The following is a 24,242-nucleotide window of genomic DNA, read 5'->3' as shown; positions in this document are numbered from 1 at the left end:
ATCCAGGATCACGAGTGGTGAAATAAAATATAAAAGATGGGAGAAAAAAGCTCCATATAGTGCAGATCAACCAATAATGTTTTATTGGAATAAATTCACAATTTGCAAGATGGAGACATAAAAAAGGAACAATCCAAAATAAAATACGGTGGAATAAAAACAGTAAAAAAGCAGTGTGGGAGTCTCAAATGAGCAAGCCCGAAGCGTTTCAACACAAGTGGTCTTCAACTGGGGCATCCAAAATAGGGGGGGTAACTTTTACTGCAGCATACAGTATGTACACCTCCATCTGCGGCCTTTGTAAGCCTTTGCCTAAAGTGATTCTAAAGGCATGTTTTAAAAATAAAATAAATAACAAACATGTTATACTTACCGGTTGGTTTTGCACAGAGCAGCCCAGATCCTCCTCTTCTTAGGTCCCTCTTTGCTGCTCCTGGCCCCTCCCTCCTATCATGTGCCCCCAGTTGGCAGCTTCGTATGGGGGCACTGGAGAGCACACAGCTCCGTGTGTCCATTCAGACACGGAGCCCCGACTCGGCCCCATCCCCTCTCCCCCCTGATTGACTAACTGACTTTGATTGACAGCCGCAGGAGCCAATGGCATCGCTGCTGTGTCTCAGCCAATCAGGAGGAGTGTCCCAGACACTTAGACATTCATGAACATCACTGGAGGGAGATGGGGCTCAGGTAACTTACTTAAGGGTGCTGGGGAGGCTGCTGCACACAAAAGATTTTTTTTCTTAATGCAAAGAATGCATTAAGATAAAAAAAAACCTTCTGCCTTTACAACTCCTTTAAAGTGTTACTAAACCCACAACAGTAAAATCAGTCTGTGTATGCAGTAAAACATGCTTGTTGGATTCGGTTCACACTATTGCGATCCGAGAACCCTGCGAATCAACTGCAAGTTCCCGCATTGCACCCGGAACACACGGCAGTTCACACTGCCATATGCAAACTTCTGGGGAGTGTCATTATATGTTAACGACACCACCATTTCAGCTCGCATATCACACTCCGAACTGACAGTTCGGACATGAATCGGATCGCATATGTATGAACAGACAAGCGATCAGATTCTGGTCCGAACAGAAAAGAGGGTGTTTGCAACGAATGCAGTGCGATATCAGCCATACTATCTGTATGGCTGACATCGCACCCACACAGAAAACGGATGTAATGTGAACAGCAGTGCTCTGCGCATTACATGCGATATCTACCATCGCAATAGTGTGAACCCGCCCTTATACTCACTGTGGAACCTAAGGGGTTAATCCTTTTGCATTGTGTAAAAAGGCTGTTTAAAACTCTTCTCCGATCCTCCCCTTCTTCCCCAAACCATCTCTCGATAGAACAGAGCCTCAGGGATAAGCTGCACATGCTCAGCTTGGTGTGTATTGCTAGACAACTTTTTTTTTCTTGGGAGAGTGCATGTGATCAGCACAGGGCCAATCAGCACTCTCCAGGCAGAGGGTCAAGGGTCATGCAGCCTCATAGGACAATCGAGGGAGAATGAAAACTCCTCCTACTAGCATTAACTAATGCTCATCCAGACACTGATAGAAGTCACAAGAGGGCTCTAAGGCCGGGTTTACACCTATGCAGTTTTAGTGATTTTTACATTTTGCAGATTTGCACTGCAGTCCATTTAAAATGGTTTCCTATGAAACACGTTCTGTAGTGCAAATCTGCAAAAATTCAAAAAGTAAAAATGCATAGGTGTGAATCCAGCCTAACTGCTGATGAGAAAAGGCATGTCTGAGCTTTTCAGCTTCCTCAGTAAAGCAGTCACCACTACAAGTGCAAAGTGCACTTGAAAGTGCACTTGAAATTGCACTGAAAGTGCACTTTGAAGTGCAGTGGCTGTAAATCTAAGGGGTAGATCTGAAATGAGGAGAAGCTCTGCTGATTTTATCCTCCAATCAAGTGCACTTTCAGGGCAATTTCAAGTGCACTTTGCACTTGTAGTGCAAAGGGGATTTGCCTTTCGTAAATAACCCCCTGTATATACTAATCCCTAAATGTGGTGACTGCTTCACTGAGGAAGCTGAAAAGCTCAGACAGGCCTTTTCTCATCAGCAGTTAGGCTGGATTCACACCTATGCATTTTTAGTGCTTTTTGCATTTTTGCAGATTTGCAGTGCAAAGTAGATTTGCCTTCCGTAAATAACCCCCACAGTGTGTATGTGTGTGTGTGTGTATATATATGTATATATATATAATATAAATATACACAACAGGTAAAGTAAGTATTGAACACGTCACCATTTTTCTGGGTAAATATATTTCTAACGCTGCTATCGACATGAAATTTTCACCATGTCGGTAACAACCCATGCAATCCATACATACAAAGAAACCAAGACAAGTTCAGAAATTAAGTTATGTGTAATACAATGGAACGACACAGGGAAAAAGTATTGAACACGCTAACTGAAATTTATTTAATACTTCATATAAAATCCTTTGTTGATAATGACAGCTTCAAGAAGTCTCCTCTATGGAGAAACTAATTGCACGCATTGCTCAGGTGTGATTTCGGCACATTCTTCCAGACAAACAGTCTTCAAATCTTGATGGTTCCGTGGGCTTCTTCTATGAACTCTGATCTTTAGTTCTTTTCATATATTTTCTATTGGATTCAAGACAGGTGATTGGCTGGGCCATTCTAGTAGCTTTATTTTCTTTCTTTGAAAATAGTTGAGAGTTTCCTTGGCTTTGTGTTTGGAATCATTGTCTTGCTGAAATGTGCACCCTCGTTTCAGCTTCATCATCCTGGTAGATGGCAGCAGATTTTTTATGTCTTGGTACATTTTTGCATTCATCCTTCCTTCAATGATATGAAGTTTGCCAGTACGGTATGCAGAAAAACAGTCCCACACTATGATGTTCCCACCTCCAAACTTCACTGTTGGTATTGGGGTGTTTTTGGGGCGAGGTGCAGTGCCAATTGACCTTTTGGATGCCCCAGTGTAGTATTGCAACCAAAGAGTTCAGTTTTGGTCTCATATGACCAGACTTTATTCTTCCAGTATTTCACAGGCTTGTCTAAATGTTGTGCAGCAAACTTTAAATGAGCTTCAACATGTTTTTTCTTCAGTAATGGAGTCTTGAGTGGTGAGGGTGCATACAGGCTATGGCGGTTGAGTGCATTACTTATTGTTTTCTTTGAAACAATTGTACCTGTAATTCTAGGTGTTTCTGAAGCTCTCCACAAGTAGTCCTTGGCTCTTGTAAAATTCTCCTGATAATTTTGGTCACTCCTCTGTCAGAAATCTTGTGAGGTGCACCTGGTCATGGTCAGTTTATGGTGAAATAATGCTCTTTCCATTTCCAGATTATGGCTCCAACAGTGCTCACTGGAACATTCAGAAGTTTAGAAATTCTTCTGTAACCAATGCCATCAATATGTTTTGCAACAATAAGGTTGCAAAGGTCTTGAGAGAACTCCTTGCTTTTACCCATCATGAGATGTTTCATGTGTGCCACCTTGGTAATAGGACACCTTTTTATGGGCCGTCAGTTGAGACTGAACCAGCTGATATTAATTTTGCACTGACAAAGGGCAGGATTGCTTTCTAATTACTAATAGATTTCAGCTGATGCCTTGGCTTTCCATGTCTTTTTGCACCTCCCTTCCTTCATGTGTTCAATACTTTTTTCCTGTGTCATTCCATTTTATTACACATAAATAAATTTCTTAAATTTTTTGTATTCGTTTTTTTGTATGGATAGATTGCATGGGTTGTTGTTACCGACATGTGGAGAAAATTTCATGCCAATAGCACCTTTAGAAATATATTTACCTAGAAAAATGGTGACGTGTATAATACTTATTTTACCCACTGTGTATGTGTGTGTGTGTGTGTATATATATATATATATATATATATATATATATATATAATTTATTTTTTTATTTTATTTCTTGGATTTATATACGCTTTGAGGTTTAAAAACCTTGTCAGATTGCTATTGATTCCCCTGAGATAAGCTGACATATTTCAGATTCAAATCTTCCATGATTAAAGGATAGTTAAAAATAAAGAAGTTTAATATTGATTGGTTGCAGTGTAACAGGAGCTAATTAATAAATGGGCATTATATATCAGTGTGTCTTTATAACCAGGAAGCTGACAATACATTTTAAACTAGGAGTGGAGATTATGGTTCAGGGGTGCAAACAGATCTATGTCTTAAGCAGAGTGGCCGTGGAAGATTATGGAGTGGCTCAGGCGCAGTTCCAAGACACTTTAGTGCAGCAACTCTTGGGAAACTAAAGAATCTCTAGAGCACATATATCAAAAACAAGGCCCATGGGCCGAACCTGGCCTGCCAGGCCTTGTCATGTATACCTTCGCACCATTTTGCAGCCGAAACACAGCGGAACTCAATTCTGCACCTCCAGCTTTCACCATCTGCTATTGCTCCCCGCTCTCACTTGTAAACAGAGAAGATTTCTGTGTTTACAAAGGACAGAGCTTTGCAGCTCCCATATCTAACAGACCTCTGTACATGCTCAAGGCAGGGGCAGATCTCCACAATGTGTGGGAGAGAATAATCTCCCTACAAGGCAAGGCCTACACAAGGAGGTAATAGAGCTGGGCCAGGTAGGAGAGGCAGATGCAAGGAAGCTTTGGAGAGGGGGTTTGGGGTTGGGGTTGTACACCCTGCACTCTGTACACAGCACACCCCTGAACTCTGCATGTAACACACCCCCTAAACTCTGCATTCTGTACACAGCGCAACCCTCCACTCTGTACATAGTGCACCCCTGAACTCTGTACTCTGTACATTACGCACTCATGAACTCTGCACTCTGTACATTGCGCATTCATGAACTCTACACTCTTTATGTAGTGTAATCCTGAACTCCAATACAACTTGCCCTTTGTGGCTTTGCTCTAGAGCAACAGATATAGACAGCAGAAAGTGCACCTGAGTGTAGATGTATGTAAGCATCTGGGGTGAATCTTTTCACAGCAGGACATGCTTCCTCAAAGGAATCTTGTGAAAATATGGATGAGTCAGCCTCACAGGGATCTGTCAGTATGTCACGATCGCCCTAACGTCTCGACTAGACATAGAAACCTTACCTGCCGGAGCCTGTCGTGGAGAGTCCGTCGTTTCCCGTCAACGCGCGTCAAAGCTAACGAACGCACTCGCGTCGACACGAACGCGCGCACGCGCACACGTAGGTCACGAACGGGTGCACGTCTACGTGCGAGGGCGCGCTGACCCGTCGTACGTTCGCTTGGCGCCCTGAAGCCTTCTTTAGTCATTGGCTCCCTTCCATCTGTGCTGTCCAGTCTACAGCGTGTCCGTGATCCGTGCTGCTTGTATCCGAAACCTGTTATCTGATTCCTGACATCCGGCTTGTTCCTTGACTCTGATTGATTGCTGCCTGCCTACGACCTCTGCCTGTTTGACCACGTCTTCTGCCTCATCCCTTTGTACCTTGCTGATCGTCTCCTGCTGACCCGGCCTGTATCTGATTCCGCTGTTCCTGCTACCTACCTGAGTTCCTGCTTTACGGAACATCTGCTCACAGCCAGTTCCCGCACTTGTGCCTGCCAGCGACAGTCAAGCACCATCCGCTATACCAGCCTGTTATCTGTGCCCAGCTGACCTCCCGGACTAATACCATCTACCAGGCACTTGTGCCCTCTGGACTGTTGAATACCTGTCTCCACCTTCAGGGGTTCAATAGCCAGGGGATACGAGGGGCCGCTCCCTGCACTCCAGGCTCGACCATCAGGTACGTGACAGTACTGGACAGCCATGTCCGAGCCTGCGCAGGGAGCCTCCCCCATGGATGAACTCTGCCACCATCTGGCCGGCCTTACACAGGCAGTTAAGAATCTACAAGAGGGCTACGGCAGACTGGAGGAACAAATCCAGGCGCTATCCGCCTCTGCACCAGCGGCTCCTGGGGCCCATGCCCCGCCGTCAGTTGTAATGCTGCCACCGGAACCCAGGGTCCCAACCCCGGAACGGTTCACAGGGGACCGGAGCAAGTTCAGGGCATTCCGCAACTCCTGCGAACTCTACTTCGCCCTACAGCCCAGAACTTTCTCCCTTGAGGCAACGAAGGTGGGGTTCGTCATCTCCCTATTAAGCAATGAACCCCAGGCCTGGGCTCACCGACTGTTGGAACAGAAGGATCCGTCCCTAGACTCCATGGACACCTTCTTCCGGGCAATGTCCAGGCTTTATGAGGATCCCCAGCTAGCCGCCACTGCCGAAGCAGCCCTACATGCCCTACAACAAGGACGCAGACCCGTAGAAGACTACGTCTCTGAATTCCGACGTTGGAGTGCAGACACGGACTGGAACAATGCGGCCCTGCGGTACCAGTTCCGCATGGGGCTTTCCGAGGCCCTGAAAGACGAGCTGGCACGAGTGGGTGTTCCTGAGACCCTGGAGGCCCTGATTGACATTGCTATCCAGATTGACAGGCGTTTGAGGGAGCGCCGCCAAGAACGATCCACCACGACTCCCTGTCCGGTTTGGATGTTACCACGGGTGCCTAGTCACCCACCTCCGCCTGTTCCAGTTGCATCCACATCGGACGCTCCGGAGCCTATGCAGCTGGGGCTACTACGCCCGTCCCTGACCCTGGAAGAACGCCAGCGTCGTCGGGTCAATAACCTATGCCTATACTGCGGGGAACCAGGGCACTTTGTTCGTTCCTGCCCGGCGAAGATGCGTAAGTGCCTCCGTGTTCCACCTGTCTCGTCTCCTATGTTGCCAGATAACATCTCCCATCTAGCTGTTCCTGTTCTCTTGCAGCTCCCAGGAAGGACTATCTCAACCCACGCGGTAATTGATTCCGGGGCATGCAGTGGCTTTATTGACTCGTCTTTCGCCCGAATGAACAGGATCCCTCTTAGACCACGAGAGAAGGGGCTCTCGGTATACTTGGCTGATGGGTCTACCTTGGAATCAGGACCAGTAATTCAGGAGACCAGTCCTCTACCCGCCATCATCGCCGGGTCTCACCAAGAACTCCTTTGCCTGGATGTCATCCAGTCTCCCCTGTTCCCCATCATCCTAGGCATGCCTTGGCTGAGGGCACACAATCCACACATCAACTGGGCCACCGGAGTAATCAAGTTCCCCTCTGACTACTGCCACCAGCATTGTTGTCCGACTCCCAATGGGGACTCATCAGTCCTTCTCTGTCTGGATGCGGATGAAGAAACCCGACAGGCTGTACCTGAGCAATACCATGCGTTTCTCGATGTTTTCAGCAAGAAGGGCGCAGAGACTCTCCCTCCGCATAGGCCTTATGATTGCCCTATTGAACTGCTCCCGGGGGCAGAAATTCCGTTCGGAAGGATCTTCCCACTGTCCGAATCCGAATTAAGTACTCTAAAGACCTACCTGGACGATAATCTTAGAAAAGGGTTCATCCGACCTTCCACCTCCCCAGCTGGCGCTGGAATCTTCTTTGTCGAGAAGAAGGACCAATCCTTACGTCCGTGTGTGGACTATCGGGCACTAAATAAAATCACAGTTAAAAATCGCTACCCTCTGCCATTAGTACCTGAGCTTTTCCAGAGACTGGGTTCCGCTAAACTCTTTACCAAGCTGGATCTTCGGGGGGCTTACAACCTCGTCCGTATCAGAAAAGGCGATGAGTGGAAAACAGCTTTTCGTACCCGCTTCGGACACTATGAATATTTAGTGATGCCTTTCGGGTTATGTAACGCCCCGGCTACGTTCCAGCATTTTGTGAACGACATCTTCAGAGACTATTTAGATTTGTTTGTTATCATTTATTTGGATGATATACTAATCTTTTCCTCCACTTTAGTCACCCACAGAGAACATGTCAAGAAGGTCCTGACTCGCCTCCGCTCTCACGGCCTGTATGCCAAGCCAGAAAAATGCGTTTTCGAGAAGGAAAGTATCCAGTTCCTTGGTCTGATTATCTCGATTCGAGGGGTCGAGATGGATCCCCAGAAGATAACTGCAATCCAGGACTGGCCTGCCCCATCCGATAGAAAAGGAGTTCAGCGGTTTGTGGGCTTCGCGAATTTCTATCGCAAATTTATAAAGGGATTCTCCTCCATCATCGCCCCCATTACCGGGCTAACCAAGCTGGGCACCAAGTTCCGCTGGACACCTGAGGCACAAGAGGCCTTCGAAGCCCTAAAAAAGCTATTCGTTTCAGCTTCGATTCTGAAACATCCTGATCCTACCCTGCCATACACCCTTGAGGTTGACGCTTCGGAGGTGGCAGTCGGAGCTGTGCTGTCCCAGAGGCAGGGACCTAAGTCCGTACTCCACCCAGTTGCGTTCTTCTCCTGCAAACTATCCGAAGCCGAGAGAAACTACGACGTGGGCGACCGTGAGCTACTGGCAATTAAGTCGGCACTGGAGGAGTGGCGCTATCTGTTAGAAGGGGCTATCCACCCAATCCTTATTTATACAGATCACAAAAACCTCGAATATCTGAAGACAGCTAAAAGGTTGAAGCCTCGTCAAGCCAGGTGGGCACTCTTTTTCTCACGGTTCGTATTCCACATAACCTTCCGCCCCGGATCCAAGAACACGAAGCCAGATGCTTTATCTCGCATGTTTAGCCAGCCGGAAGATCCACCTCTCAGTGACACCATCCTTCCTGCTGGAAACTTCCTCTTACTCCAAGGAGATGTGGTCTCTCAAGTTAAACAGGCTTCCAGAGGCGCCTCACCTCCACCCGGTATCCCGCTGTCCTCCAGCGATGATCTTATGTGGCATGGGAACAGGATCTTCGTCCCCCAGACAGCTCGGACCTTAGTTCTGGCTTCCTGTCATGACCATCCCATGGCTGGCCACTTTGGAACGTTCAAAACATTAGAATTACTCAGGCGTAACTTCTGGTGGCCGAAGATGAAGAACGACTGCAAGAGTTACGTACAGACCTGCACGACCTGCATTCGGAGTAAGGGCAACAAGTCCAGAGCCTGGGGCTTACTAAAACCTCTACCTGTCCCTGATAGACCATGGAGAATGATCTCCATGGATTTTATCGTCGAACTCCCCCCTTCGGAGAACCATACAGCGATCTTCGTCGTAGTCGACAGGTTCACGAAGATGGCTCATTTCTTGCCCATGAAGGGCACTCCCTCTGCCGCGGAGACAGCTAACGTCTTCATAAAGGAAGTTATAAGACTTCATGGCATCCCCACCAATATCACGTCTGACAGGGGGGTGCAGTTCACATCTAGATTTTGGAAGGCACTCTGTGCAACTCTGAAGATCGACCTCTGCATGTCCTCAGCCTACCATCCGCAGACCAACGGTCAGACCGAGAGGACGAATCAGACCTTAGAGCAGTACCTGCGTTGCTTCTCGTCCTTCTCACAAGACGATTGGGTCTCCCTGCTACCTATGGCCGAGTTCGCCTACAATAATTCAGTCCATTCAGCCACCAAACAGTCCCCTTTTTATGCAAATTTCGGGTACCATCCGTTGTTCCTGTCTGGCGATCTTCCTGAATGTCCGGTGCCAGCGCTTCAGAAGAGACTTGCTTTCTTTGAAGAGAATAATAAACTCTTACAGGAAACCTTGACTAAGTCGCAGGAACATAATAAGAAAGTCTTCGACAGAAGAAGAAGAGGGGAGCTGGATCTCAAGACCGGGGATAGGGTCTGGCTGTCCACCTTAAATCTCAAGTTAACCTGTCCCTCCAAGAAACTGGGTCCAAAATTCCTGGGTCCCTTCCCGATCAAAAGGAAGCTAAATGATGTGGCATTTGAGTTGGAACTCCCTGAGTCTTTCCGAATTCACCCGGTGTTCCACGTATCGCTCCTCAAGCCTGCAGTTGAGGATCCTTTCTCTGACAGGACTTCCTGCCCTCCGGAACCGGTGTTGGTCGATGGAGAGATCGAGTTCGAAGTTGAGGCCATCATGGACTGTAGGAAAAGAGGAAACCAGGTCCAATTCTTAGTTAAATGGAAGGGCTACGGACCCGAGGAGAATTCCTGGGAGCCAGAGGCTAATATTCATGCCAAGAGACTCATCCGCGCCTTCAAGAACTCTCACCCGAACAAGTGGGCTCGGTTGGGCATCCGGGGGCTGCCCCTTGGGGGGGGGCAATGTCACGATCGCCCTAACGTCTCGACTAGACATAGAAACCTTACCCGCCGGAGCCTGTCGTGGAGAGTCCGTCGTTTCCCGTCAACGCGCGTCAAAGCTAACGAACGCACTCGCGTCGACACGAACGCGCACACGTAGGTCACGAACGGGTGCACGTCTACGTGCGAGGGCGCGCTGACCCGTCGTATGTTCGCTTGGCGCCCTGAAGCCTTCTTTAGTCATTGGCTCCCTTCCATCTGTGCTGTCCAGTCTACAGCGTGTCCGTGATCCGTGCTGCTTGTATCCGAAACCTGTTATCTGATTCCTGACATCCGGCTTGTTCCTTGACTCTGATTGATTGCTGCCTACCTACGACCTCTGCCTGTTTGACCACGTCTTCTGCCTCATCCCTTTGTACCTTGCTGATCGTCTCCTGCTGACCCGGCCTGTATCTGATTCCGCTGTTCCTGCTACCTACCTGAGTTCCTGCTTTACGGAACATCTGCTCACAGCCAGTTCCCGCACTTGTGCCTGCCAGCGACAGTCAAGCACCATCCGCTATACCAGCCTGTTATCTGTGCCCAGCTGACCTCCCGGACTAATACCATCTACCAGGCACTTGTGCCCTCTGGACTGTTGAATACCTGTCTCCACCTTCAGGGGTTCAATAGCCAGGGGATACGAGGGGCCGCTCCCTGCACTCCAGGCTCGACCATCAGGTACGTGACACAGTATCTGAGCTTCTCTGGAAATGGAAAGGCCAGGCTGGGTTCCACAGCAGCTAGGTTGCTGTAGATGTCCTAGAGGAGAAAATTCTACTGTGAGAGGATTCACCCCCAGAGGCTGACATGTGTGTTTACACTTACATGCCATGTGTTTTGTGTATGTTGCCAATTGTCTACTTAAATAAATATTTTTAACCGCATTAAGTCCGCCTATGGCAGTTTTACTGGTACAGGGCGGCAACTGTACGCCGGATCACATATATATATATATATATATATATATATATATATATATATATATATATATACATGATCTGACACATCCAGGTAAGATGTGCTCTGCTGGTGGCTCACTTCCGCTGTGATTACACAAAGGAGAAGCCTATCGGTGGGTGCAGAGTACTCTATGTCCTCCGGCACCCGTCTCTGCACTCAGGCAGAGACACAGAACTGCGATCTGCCTATGTACACAAGGCAGATTGACATTCTGACAGGAGGTAAGGGATGGGGTTTTTTGTCCCTGCAAAGCAGGGAATAAATTCCATCTCTTCCTCTAGAAAAAGCACCTCACACAGTATAGTAAAACACTGGCTAGGCACACATTTAACCACCCCTGATGCTAACTCTTTCCCGACCCATGTCAGTACAGTAACAGTGCATATTTTTAGCACTGATCACTGGATTGGCGTCACTAGTCCCCAAAAAGTGTCAGTTAGTATCAGAATGTCCGCTGCATCACAGTCCCACTATAAGACGCTTATAGCTGCCATTACTAGTAAAAAATAAATGCATAAAAATATACAATTTTATAGACACTATAACTTTTGCGCAAACCAATCAATATACGCTTGTTGGGATTTTTTTACCAAAAATATTTTGCAGAATACATATTGGCCTAAATTTGTGAAGAAATCTGCACTCTTTACATAGTGTAATCCTGAACTTCAATACAACTGGCCCTTTGAGATCAACCATACTGGTCGTGTGGCCTGCGATAAAATTGGGTTTGGCAAAAGATATAGACAGCAGAGAGTGCACCTGAGTGTAGTGCATATTTTTAGCACTGATCACTGGATTAGTGTCACTAGTCCCCATTAATGGGATAATTATATATATTTATTGGCCTAAATTTATAAAGAAATTCATTTTTTTTTTTCTTATTGGGTATGTTTTATAGCAGAAGGTAAAAAATATTAGTTGTTTTTTTTCAAAATTGTCAGTCTTTTTTTGTTTATAGCGCAAAAATAAAAACCACAGAGGTGATCAAATGCCACCAAAAGAAAGCTCTATTTGTGTGGGAAAAAAATGACACCTATTATTTGGGTACAGTGTTGCATGACCATGCAATTGTCAGTTAAAGTAGCTTATGTGCCGTATCACAAAAAAATGGCCTGGTTAAGTGGTTAATAGCCACTACACTCAGATGTGCCCTCTGTTGTCCATATCTATTACCTTTCAAGCATTCATTTCCCAGCTCCCTTAAAAGCTTTTGACATTTCCTTTGTAAAAATAAAATATCTCTAATGGTTATAGTCCCATATCTGGCTGCCGCTTCCTGTCCCATAGCCAAAAAGGAAGTCAGAGGAAATCTCTGAAAATGAAGGGAATTCTTTGGGGACCCCCAGGTTTCCAGAAATAGTGCCCCCATTGGAAGGTTTCGCCTCTGTTACTTTTCTGGGGACAACCCAAAATGTAGGATTTTCAAAGGATACATAGAGAGGATGAATCTCCTTAATGGGGGCACAGACGGCAAAAACAACTGACAGGTGTTATAATACCTCTCCACTCTGTCCAAAACTGCAAAAAAAGTTTTGTCTTTAGTTATACTTTAAGGTGTTGTAATTCCACAGGGATGATATGCAATAATAATAGAGATTTAGAACAAGAAAAGAGATGTAAAATATATTTGGTTAGGTTGCGAATAACCAGGTGTGGTGATAAACGCAAGCTGCCGAATTGGCGTGTGGAGACTACCCCTGTTCCACCGCAGGAATTGGTTGCTCTTGATGCCTCAGAAAACACAGCCCTAGGTCCTAATTGGGGACAACAGGTTGGCGTTAATTAGAAGTGCAAGGAAAATAAACTTACAAATACTAATATAGCAGAGGTTCCCATGGTGGTATATAGTGATTTAATGAAGGTGATTAGAGTCGTCGTAATTTAAGTGATTAATACGCAAATTTATATGAATACATTTAAAAAGAAGTGTTTCATGGCTGTTCCACCACTTTCTCAGATTTATGGTGTGAACATGAAAAGTTCCAAGCTTCCTACAATCACAATCTTAAGCCAGCCATACACAGTTTAAAATTTGGCTGGTTCAGCAGGGCCCGGCGTATTTTCGAACCATGTATGAGCTACCCGGTGTTGGGTTTTTCCCAAATGATCAGTGCTATATTGGAAGGCTCCCTACTGGCAGAACACAATGGCGCTGCAGGAGTTATTCCCTTATCCACCTCGAATGTGTGGATGAGGGAATTTACACATTTGTTTTTTTTTTCTTTCCAACGCTGGTTTTTGTTTTTTCGTTGCATTTTTGAATGGGGTTTTTGAGTGCAAATACCATATCACAACTTTGAGCCTAGCATTCACTACTTTTTTACCATGCAGCAAACCATGCCTCAGGGCCGTCTTTAGCAAAGGGCAAAAGGGGCCCCCGGGCCCAGTCCTTGTTGTGGGGCCAAAAGCAGCTGCCCGCTGAGCCTGCGCTGCCTGCAAATAGTTAATAAGTGAATTTGGGAGGGCCCAAGAAAATGTTTGCCCAGGGTCCAATCAATATTAAAGAGGGCCCTGTGTTGCATGTGTACAACCTTGTCTGGCTACCTTTGTAGCTTAAGGGGAGCAGTTGGGGGCAGTTTACCTCCCCCAACTGCAAGTGTATGCACATAACCTTCCAGCACCAGAAGTTTGCTTACAGTGTTAAACAAAGATTCATGACAGTAAGACCTAACCAAATAATCCAGCAGCAGCAGTCAAATATAGGACCACAATCATTGGAGGTATTTTATTCTTAAAAAACAATCATCAAAATGTTTTGTTTTTTTCCAGGGTTGAACTTTTATGGGGACACTAATATAAATAGGCCCCACTTTGCAAATGCAGCAGTGTGTAAATGATTACATGTATAGATAACTTACTGTAACTCAAAAAGGATCATCAGCAAAGTTTGATTTTCCAGCAAGTCAGTGGTCAGCAATCATTCTTAGCCTGTAATCATTGTTTAGTTATTAGAATATTTGCTGAATCTTCTAATTAAAATCATCGCGTGTATGTGACAAGCCTTAATCTAGCTTTAGGCCCATTTCACACTGAGGCGCTTCTAAACTTCCAGTAAAACACTGAGCAATTTTGAAGAGCTTTTCAGGTGCTTTTGAAGAGCTTTTCATTCATTTTAATGTAAAGGGGCGTAGTGTGAAAGCATTCGTGGATTTTGATGGAAATAGTTTTTTGTGAGCTTTTCAGGTGCTTTTTTGAGCCAGAAAGTGCTTGAAAAGTGCCTCGGTGTGAAAGGGGACTTATTGTTTGTACTAAATCATCCAATTTATTCCTCCTTCAGTCTCGTCATCTTCTAGTGTATTAGTCTATAGCCATCTTGTTATGCCATTAAATGCACTTTGTACTACATAAACACCAACATGTTATGTGTGGGTGTCTCTATAAATCATACTTATCTGTTTATATATTACAGTTTGTAGAATGTATTAGTCATCATGATATAACACACCTATGACTTTAATAAAAACTGTTGGATTAATCATCATGATGTAGCACACTTATGACTTTAATAAAAACGATTAACTCTTACTAACGTTAATGGTATGTATCTTATAAGGCTCACTGTTGTCAGTTTATTATTATTCACTGTTAATGTATTACTTGTCACTTATCACTCCATTTTCTGCCTACCCTATATAATACAAAGAATTGTCAAAAATGCCTGGATATTTGCTGTGCCATTCAACTAATTCTAGTTAATAAAGAAGTGATTGTATATGTCTTTAATCAATCCCTGACCTCTCCAGGCATCCCCTCTCCAGTGCTCCTCACAGTAGGAATTGACTGGCTGGGTTGGTTTTTTCCAGCCAATCTCTTTTGTTCTCTCCTAGGACTTTCTGGAATTCACTGGCAAGGCCAGAATCTTATTCATGTTGCAGAGTCATTGCCAGATCTGTAAAAAATCTCAGGGCCAGCCAACTTGTCCGGAAATGCTTGTAAACATGGGTGCCTAATCTCCGTCTTCTCGTATGCTGCGCCGCCTTCCTGGTGCCAGTTAGAGGCCCAGTTATAGGCCCAGTCAGTGTGATGTGAGCAAGAGGTGAAGGGGGCTGCACTCCAAGCAAAGCAGGAGACTTTTTCCTAGGAGGAATGCAGCATAGGAACAGCTGGATGGGGTTGAACTACAGTCACCAGGACATGCCTAGAATAACTGGCACAGGTAGCCTAGATGTCAGCAATGGGCTCCCAGGAGGCAATGATCAAGATATACCTAATTCCTGCCTGCAGGGTCAATAAACTCTAACCCATTCCCCATTTTTAGACACGTAGCAGGAGCGTGATCTCTGCCCTTCTCCCCATTCATCAACATACAGGAGATCAGTGGTCAGAATACACTATTCCTCCTTGCAGGGTATATTTAGGAGGTCAGTGATCTACCTACCTACTATGCGCCCAATGACAAAGAATTTTGCAAATACAGGCATGCCCCACTTTTAAGTACACAATGGGGTTTATTTACTAAAATTAGAAAGTGCAAAATCAGGCTCACTTCTGCATAGAAACCAATGAGTTTCCAGGTTTTATTACCAAAGATAATTAGACAAGCTGTGGTTAGAAACTCATTGGTTTCTGTGCACAAGTGAGCCTGATTTTGTACTTTCTAGCTCTAGTAAATAAACCCCATTGTGTACTTAAAAGTGGGGTATGCCTGTATATGGCCACACCTACCATTCAGAGTGGCGCATATGAAAACATATCATTCTTTCCTGCAGGGTATGTATAAGGTTCCAGTAATCTACCACCCTACTCCCTGTCCAAGGACACTCAGTGGAGCAATCATCAGGTTAGCCCTGTCCCCCACTCCATTCTCGTTTTTGGGAATACCAGTTCCCAAATATGAAGATAAACTGCCTCTGGGAATTTTCTTTCTGCTCTTCCTATCAATCCTCCATTGAACATATAAATAAATAATCATATACAAGGTATGGTCAGTAAGACTTCATTTGGAATATGCAGTTCAGTTTTGGGCACCAGTTCACAAAAAGGATACCAAGGAACTGTAGAAAGTGCAGAGAAGGATGACCAAACTGATAAGAGGCATGGAGGAGGTGGTTATTTAGGGTAGTGTAACACATAATGTTCTTCACCTGTTATGCAAAAAAATATTGTATAATCATATTGTTGTTTTTTCTTTGCTTCTTTACCTTCACAAATAAAATAATTAAAAAAAAAAAGAGGCATGGAGGAGTTCAGCTATGAGGAAAGATTAGAGGAACTGAATGTATTCTCTCTTGAGAAGAGGAGATTAAGGGGGGATATGATCACCATGTATAAATACATAAGTGGTCTATATAGTGAACTCAGTGTACAGTTATTCACCTTAAGGTCATCACGGAGGACAAGGGGGCACTCTTTACTTCTGGATTAAAAGAGATTTAATCTCCAAATATGGAAAGACTCCTTCACAGTAAGAGCTGTGAAATTGTAGAATAGACTCCCTCAAGGACTGGTTCTGGCCAAATCAGTAGATTGTTTTAAGAAAGGTCTGGATTCTTTCCTAAATGCACATAATATAACTGGATAATAATATTTCTAGGTAAAGTTGATCCAGGGAATATCCAATTGCCTCTTGGGGGATTGGGAAGGATTTTTTCCCCCCGCTGGAGCAAATTGAATCATGCTTTCTTCGGTGGGGGGGGGGGGGGGGTTGCCTTCCCTTAGATCAACTGTGGGGGTTAGGATTGTGTATATGGAGGTTGTCAATTTGTGTGTGTGTATTTTTTTTTTCTGTGTTGGTGGAACTGGATGGACTTTTTTCAACCATATTAACCTAGTCTGTGCCTGGAGCCTCAACCTCTGCCCAAGTGCCCAGGTCAAGATATAATTCCACCCTTTTTCCACAGTAAGCTCCACTCCATCATTTAAATGTCAAATATAAGAACCAGTTGACAATAGATCAGTGGACGATAGATGGTCTGGCATTTGGAAGCTGAAATATTAAATCAAGACTTGGTGAAGGGAGAATCTGAGATTTGTGCTGCTGCATGAATGAGAATTGCAAATAAGATCCATTGACCAAATCTTGCATTTTGCAAGTTGGTAAAGTGAGGGATCAGTCGTTAATGTTGCAATCATCCCCATTATTGCAGGGCTATTTGGTCCATGTACCAGCTCGCATTCGACTTCATTTTAGCTTCAAATTTTGGTTGCACAGGTGAACAATGGAGGAGCCATGCTTTTAGTGTAACCTTTACACAGAAGCTGGCTAGTATTATCAGTATGTTTTTGGTAACTAGAAATTAGGAAGATTCTTTCCTTTTTTTAACTCATATAATCTTTATTCAAAAATATTTTTTTGCCTACATCTTCTCACATCCGCATTTAACCCAATGACTCAACATTTAACATACACACTTAATTTGTACAATAGACTACAATACGTTTGCCGTATCTATTACAAAACTATCCCATTTTTATTTATCACCTATATCAATTTATGTTTAAAATAAAGAGAGCATACCCAGAACAGAGGAGAAAGAGAAAGCCATCTTCTCGCTATCAATTTCCATGCCAAAAAGAGGCATCTAATTATTGCTATCTGCCTGCCCCGCATATCGTTATCTCCTTCCATATACCCTAATATACATATCTTTGGGTCTAAATCAAGAGTTGTTTCAAATACTGAATTAATTTTGCTAGTCACTTCCCTCCAGTATCTATTTAATTTTGGGCATCTCCACATCATATGAATTAAGTCTCCTTTTAGGTCCCCACATCGTGGGCATTTAGCATCCGCTCTCCATCCATACAGAAAAATCCATACGGGCGGCACAGTGGTATAGTGGTTAGCACTCTCACCTAGCAGTAAGAAGGGTCGCTGGTTCAAATCCCAACCTGCCTGGAGTTTGCATGTTCTCCCTGTGCATGCGTGGGTTTCCTCCGGGTACTCCGGTTTCCTCCCACAATCCAAAGACATGCAGGTAGGTAAATTGGCTTCTGTTCAAAATTGGCCCTAGGTTATGAATGGGGACCTCGGATTGTGGGCTCCTTGAGGGTAGGGACCAACATGAGTGTGCAATGTACAGGGATGGGGACAATTGTGGACACTCACTCAGGTTGAACTGGATGGACTGGTGTCTTTCTTCAACCTAACTAACTATGAAACTATGAGAAAAAGCTTTTGAGGTGTCCTATATGCTCTATGCAACAATACATATGACACTGTTTGTGATGGAGATAGGGTACTCAATGGTCCTATTTCCAAGATACGTTTCCATTGCTCATCTGGTATGTCCCCCAGATCTTCCACTCATCCCCTCCTGCAGGGAAGCACCTCATTCCCCCTTATAAAATATAATTACCTCTTATATTGTTGAAAATACATGTATCATGTTGAAATGACTGATGTAATTCAAAGATGTTCAAACCCTAGGAGACCGGAAACTTGTTGACTGCACATTAATTTGTCTACTATGGCAAGATAACTGGTAGTATTATATTGATTTTTTTTATTATTATTACAACGTAGCAGAACTAGGAAATTAGCTTTCATCTTTCATTCATCTTTCATCTATTCTCTTGCATTTTTTTATTTAGTGGCACAAAGCCGGCAGCAGCTTCCCCAGTCTTGTGTTTGCTCCCAGAAGGCAGTTCTGTCAAGGAAACGAATAATGAAGAAAAAAGTAATTCCAAAGAACACAGTGGTGACACCAGTTCATAGTGTACACAGCATGAGTGTGAGAGAACATAAAACTGTGGTACTTCCAGAAAGAGCTAGTCTGTTGCAAGCAGAGCATGTCAAGAAAGAAGAGAATCATGTGCCAGGATTCGGTATTGTTGTCAACTCGTCATCTTCCGATGTAAGTTGCAATTCAAAGGTTAATTAATTGCTTTGGCCTTCATCAAAGTAATGCAATTCACACAGCTTCTCATTACACCAAACCTAAAAACATTAGCATTTGTCCTCTGCAGACAATTTTTATTTCCCATAAATACTCAAATGATGGATATTCAAATGATGCCTTATGAAAATGTAATCATTTGCAAACTGTCACATCATCTTAATGCATGAACATTATAGGAATATATTTACTTCACATTTTATTATAACAAAGCATGCTATCTCTAGCTACATCATGTGATTTCAAAGATAATATATGTATTGTTTTCATGCATTTTAGGTAGTATGTGTTGGTAGAGTTAATTTGATTGTGTAGATCCCTGGTGCACCAACCCTCCACGGTAGGGGGGTTAACTCTTTCTGATTCTGATCACCGATGTAAGGAGAGGGTTAACTCACACTGCCACTGACCATTATTGTAAGGAGAGGGTTAACTCACGCTGTTATTGACCACCTATGCAAGGGGGGTTAAATGCCACTCACTGACACCGATGTTGGAGGTTATTTTTGTACTCAATGACACAGATGTCGGGGTTTATTATTGCACTCACTGACACCGATTATGGAGTTTATTATTTAATTCACTGACGCCGACGCTGGGGGTTATTATTGCACTCACTGACACCAATGTTGGGGCTTATTATTGCAGTTGAAAATTGAGACAGGAGGTTTGAGGCAACTAAGGACCCTTCATGATACAGCAAAGACTCACATAAGTATTTGTTAAAAAAGTATAAATTTATTTAAGACAAAATATCATCATTAAAATGGTCCTATAAAGGGAAATATATAATACACAGTATAAAATCTCTGAAGAGGGACTAGAGACTTGGGCGCATGTCCACCCAGACAGGTGGGCCATGAATGTGGTGTTCCCTGTGTTTACTTGCCTGTAAACACAGGGAAGATATAGAGAAAGTAAAAATAATAACATATTTTATGTAATCACCTAGTAAGAAGTAATTGCTTCCAGCTTTTTGCCTTGCAATTGTGGATTGTAGACATGTTGATATCTTTATTCATTGCATTATTTTACTTTGATAGCCAGATGTGCAGTTGGCTGAAGGGTTTGATGTATTCATGCCGAAATCCCAGCTTGATTCCATACTATCCAACTACAAGAGGTCAGGAAGCCTTCTCTTTAGAAAACTTGTCTGTGCTTTTTTCGATGATAAAACTTTGGCAACATCACTACCCAATGGGAAACGGAAGCGAGGACTCAATGACAACAGACAAGGGCTGGATCAAAATATTGTGGGAGCAATAAAAGGTACACATAGATCATAATCCATGATTTCCTTTCCTGAGTCATGTGGTATGTGTTTTCTGATTGTATGGAAAGTATTTATATAGTGTCTTAACCAAGGAATAATTAATTTGAGAAATATACAGGGACAAAAGTTTGCCTTTTAAAAAGAACTCGCATATTAACTCCTTTTATCATAGCAATAATTCAGTGCAACAGGCCCTGCAAATTATTATGATCAGTTGTAAAATGTAACGCCCTGTTCCATAGACTGTAGCTTACAGGCCAGGAAGTCTAGAGTTTCCTGCTCTCCCTGTATGAAAACAGGTATATCACATACTTAGTACACATGCCTATTCCAGTTATACACACTCAAGGGCTGCCCTTTTCTAATTGAAATGTCCTTTATTAAAAAAATATTCATACCCTAATCTCCCACTAAAATCTAGCTCAATGTGGCTTCAGAAATGTATTTAAAGAGTACATTGGGTTAAACTTATTTGACAATTTAAAGTGTTACTAAATCCACAACAGTAAAATCAGTCTGCATATGCAGCATAGCATGCTTGTTATACTCACTGTGGAACTTAAGGGGTTAATCCTCTGCATTGTGTAAAATGGTTGTTTTATCCTGTATGCATAGATCATTGAACTATTTTCATATTACTGGGTTTAGTAACACTATAACTTTAGCATAGTCTTAGACCTTTAATTAATTGCATAAAGCAAGGCTTGGTAGCTTATAGCAATCTGTCAATTGAAGGTGACAGTGACAGGGGTTGAGACTTCTATAACATTGATGTTTGTTTTATTTTTTTATAAGATTTAAAGCCGTAGTAAACACTACTGCACCACTAGTACCTACAGGTAAACTTATATTAAAACTTACCTGTAGGTACAAGGAATATCTCCAAAACATGTACTGTACAATTTAGGAGATATTCCCATTTGAAGGAACCGGTAACATCACGATCATTGCAGGAGTGACATCATTGCAACTCAGCCATTCAAACAGCTGGAGCCCACGAATCCAGAAGGAAGACTGGGTGAAGATGAAGAACGGTGACAGCGTGCTGCTCGAGGGCTTTGCTTTAAAGTGGATGTAAACCAGATCCATGAAATTTGACTTAAGCACATATACTGTATCTGTAGTGTTTACTTATACTCTCCAAAGCCCTAAGTCCTGTGTCTTTCTTCTGCTCCATTCTTCTGTTATCAGCATGCTAACCAGCCTGAGCTGGTCTATTCACAGCACATCTCTGCACATTCCTTCCTCTGCCTATGTGGAGGGGGGTGTGTGCCTTTCCTCCAATCAGCTGTCACATGGTGTATGCCAAGACTCCCCTCCCAGTGCTGAACAGAAAGAAAAAAACTCTAAGCCCTTGTACACACGGTCGGAGAATCTGTCAGAATGAGTCTTATCGGACCGTGTCGTCAGATAATCCGACTGTGTGTGGTATGCATCGGACTGATTCCATCCGAATCTCCGTCCGACCCAATTTTCCAACATGTTGGAAATATTTCCCGACCAACTGGGCCGGACGGACCTAATCCGATCATGTGTAGAGCATTTTCATCGGACCAAGTGCCACGCATGCTCAGATCAAATTCCTACATCAAAGCTATTGGCTACTAGCCTGAATGTAGTCCCATCGTAACGAAATTACGTCATCACGTTCTGAAAGATCGGATTTTTCGCCAACTTGGCCCGACCGTGTGTATGCAACAGTTTCGGACACAATCCACGGACTAAATCCGACGGGCAAAATCCGACGGATTTGGTTGGCAAAATCTCCGACCGTGTGTACATGGGCTAACACAATGTGTACTTTCTAAAGAATATAACAAGCTGAAGACAGCAGATATATAGTGCATGTAAAACGTATGTAGGGAGATTTGTTTCATCTCTGTATATAATCTGAGGCTGTTCACTTCACTGGGTATATGTGAGGGTTTACATCCACTTTAAGGTAAGTCTGCCGTAATGCATGCCTGGCATACTAGCACGTTAACTTACATTACTTGCAGAGGGAAAGTTTTTCTTGACACTTTACTACCACTTCAAGTCAAGTAAAAATATACAGTACTGTATATTATTTCAAATCTACCACTTACAGACCAGTTACAATGTTATAATGTCAAAATTTTTAGATGTGTTTTACTCGTGTTACTATTTATTCGTAAGAAGGCCCTGTTAAAAGTGTTCCATTTAAGGTAAGTCTGTCATAGTGGGCTAGTATGCGTTGTATACTGGTGCAATTTTATTTTTCATTCATGCGTTTACTAATGCTTTAAACCTAACAGTGTTATAGTTTGTCCCAACCACTGTAAAAGTTAATGAACAGCTTGATTGGCATATTACCATGAAAAAATAATAAAAATAAAGGCATGTAAAATATTGAATACAATTATTACATGGTTGAACTCCATAATTATATCAGACTACAATACGGTATTTTTGTGATAGTGATCTCATTACAGGACAGCTATTACAAATAATATGGTTCATTAAAGTAGTTGTAAACCTCATTCATGAAATCTAAGCAAAGCACATACAGTGTATCTGTAGAGTTTACTTATCTTTCTCTAAAGCTCTACTTGTCATTTCTATCTGGTGCTCCGTTCCTCTGTTGCCACTTTTGAGAAGTTTTCCTGACACATGAGATAAAATTTGTGTCGGGGAGGGAGCTCAGCAGGCAGCTTGTCTATTCACAACACAGTTCTTCTGCTGTAGTGCATGTACCACTTTTTCAAATCGATATGGCATCGCAAAGTCTTTGTCGCCCCGATTTGAACAGTGCAATTGCAGGCAATAGGATGCGACTTGTCATGCGATTTGACTTGTCAAATCACATGACAAGTCACTCCAATGTGAACAGGGGCTTAATCCCATCCAGCAAAGATCTAAGGACCAGTATTCTAGCACTGCAGGGAACCCAGAACCGAGATTTCTGCAGGAAAGGTTAGCAGTCTAATATTCCTGTTACCTGTTTATTTGAATTGGGTTTGAGACCATGAAAAATCATATTCTCCCCCAAAAATGTTTTACATTTTTCTACAGTCATAGGCAGAATAACTTGTCTTTTATCTTAAAATCACTGCAGAGCATGCCTTTCCTTATCTTTGCAGCTAGTACTCATATGTGCTGCATTGTCTCTGTTCTTTTGTATTAGCAAGTTCAAATGAGGATGCACAAACACATCTCATCTGCAGAGTGATTGAGCCTTCATTACCATTTTGTATATGCAGCAGTTTGAGCCACTTTTCTCCAATATTATTAATGCAGTTTTTATACACATTTAGGCTTATTCCCAGAAACTGTATGTTGCTGTCTTCTTACAGAAGAGACAGCATTCCATCAATCTGCTTTTCTTTACAGTATGTTGTGCTTTTTCTTCAGTTTTCACAGAGAAATACTGTGCTGCTAACAATGTGGAAAAGGTCCCTGGCCCACGACATTGGGTACAAATCCTCCAGGATCAGATCAAACTTGCCCGGCGCAGATTAAAAAGAGGCTGTGATCTAGGTAATTGGTGATAGCAAATATTTTGTTTTTGATTATTCACAGAAGGAACCATTTTGCAATAACGTTGTCATTACTGCACCAAAGAATGACACACTGGGGATGATTAACTAAAAGCAAAAAGACTGATCACTTTGCAAGTGCAGTCGTATTATTCCCAGAGCTTAATTAATGAGATGAAGCTCTGCTGGCTTCCATCATCCATTCATGTGCAACTAAAACCAGCCATAGATGTTTCAAATCTTGGCCAGTTCAGCAGGGACCTGTCAAGGTTCCAACCCTGTATGGGCAGGCTTGATCGATTGATCAACTTGGGTACAACCAGCCTGTTGGAAGAACGCAATGGGGTTTATTTACTAAAGGCAAATCCAATCGGCACTGCAAGTGCACTGAAAATGCACTTGCAAGTGCAGTCACTGTAGATCTGAGGGGAAGATCTGAAATGAGGGGAAGCTCTGCTTATTTTATCATCCAAACATGTGCAAGCTAAAATGCTGTTTTTTATTTTCCTTGCATATCCCCTTCAGATCTACAGCGACTGCACTTTCAAGTGCAAAGTGCATT

At 43.4% G+C, this 24,242-nt stretch overlaps 1 protein-coding gene across 1 annotated transcript in view; it reads left to right on the top strand.

Annotated features, from left to right (window-relative positions):
* BEND7 (BEN domain containing 7) overlaps positions 1 to 24,242 on the top strand; it is a 125,851-nt gene that overhangs the window by 87,785 nt on the left and 13,824 nt on the right. The window contains exons 5-7 of the mRNA XM_077472183.1: positions 18,606 to 18,868; positions 19,954 to 20,179; positions 23,556 to 23,681. Coding sequence (XP_077328309.1) covers positions 18,606 to 18,868; positions 19,954 to 20,179; positions 23,556 to 23,681 — 615 coding nt within the window. The remainder of the gene's footprint in view (positions 1 to 18,605; positions 18,869 to 19,953; positions 20,180 to 23,555; positions 23,682 to 24,242) is intronic.

This window comes from Lithobates pipiens, unplaced genomic scaffold (genome assembly GCF_037356315.1).
Source record: "Lithobates pipiens isolate NorthernLeopardFrog02 unplaced genomic scaffold, aLitPip1_a1.2 Scaffold_8, whole genome shotgun sequence".
Classification (NCBI taxonomy): Eukaryota; Metazoa; Chordata; class Amphibia; order Anura; family Ranidae; genus Lithobates; species Lithobates pipiens.
Note: the sequence above shows the minus strand (reverse complement) of the source record. Positions and strands in the feature narration are given on the sequence as shown.